Raw genomic sequence first — 332 nt, 5'->3', positions numbered from 1 at the left:
AAATCAGTACCAAACGAAACCCACGAAAAATCCATAATTTTCAGCAGTTCGCCACTTAAAAAAACGAAAACCTATGCATATTTAACCATCTTCGTCAACCGTACTTCTCAAGTTAATTCTTCCCTTCTCTCTCCTCCCCCTACCAGGCAACCAGGATGGTTCAGTCGAAGGACGAGGATGGAGAGGTACCTGATGCTGGCAGCGACGACCGCGGTCTTCGTCGTGGTCGGCCTCGCCATCTCCCTCGCTGGTGTTGTCTACAGCTATCGGATGGGCATACTCAAGGGCAGCGGTATGTTTTTATCGTTTGGCCGATAAGAAGAGTGAAGCTG

General features: G+C 49.1%; 1 protein-coding gene across 1 annotated transcript in view; it reads left to right on the top strand.

Moving 5' to 3' along the window:
- Positions 1–332, top strand: part of LOC119594629 (neprilysin-2-like) — a 37634-nt gene that overhangs the window by 11634 nt on the left and 25668 nt on the right. Inside the window, exon 2 of the mRNA XM_037943679.1 lies at positions 147–292. Coding sequence (XP_037799607.1) covers positions 147–292 — 146 coding nt within the window. The remainder of the gene's footprint in view (positions 1–146; positions 293–332) is intronic.

Source organism: Penaeus monodon, chromosome 34, assembly GCF_015228065.2.
Source record: "Penaeus monodon isolate SGIC_2016 chromosome 34, NSTDA_Pmon_1, whole genome shotgun sequence".
In the NCBI taxonomy this organism is placed as follows: domain Eukaryota; kingdom Metazoa; phylum Arthropoda; class Malacostraca; order Decapoda; family Penaeidae; genus Penaeus; species Penaeus monodon.
This window is presented reverse-complemented; position numbering and strand designations above follow the sequence as displayed.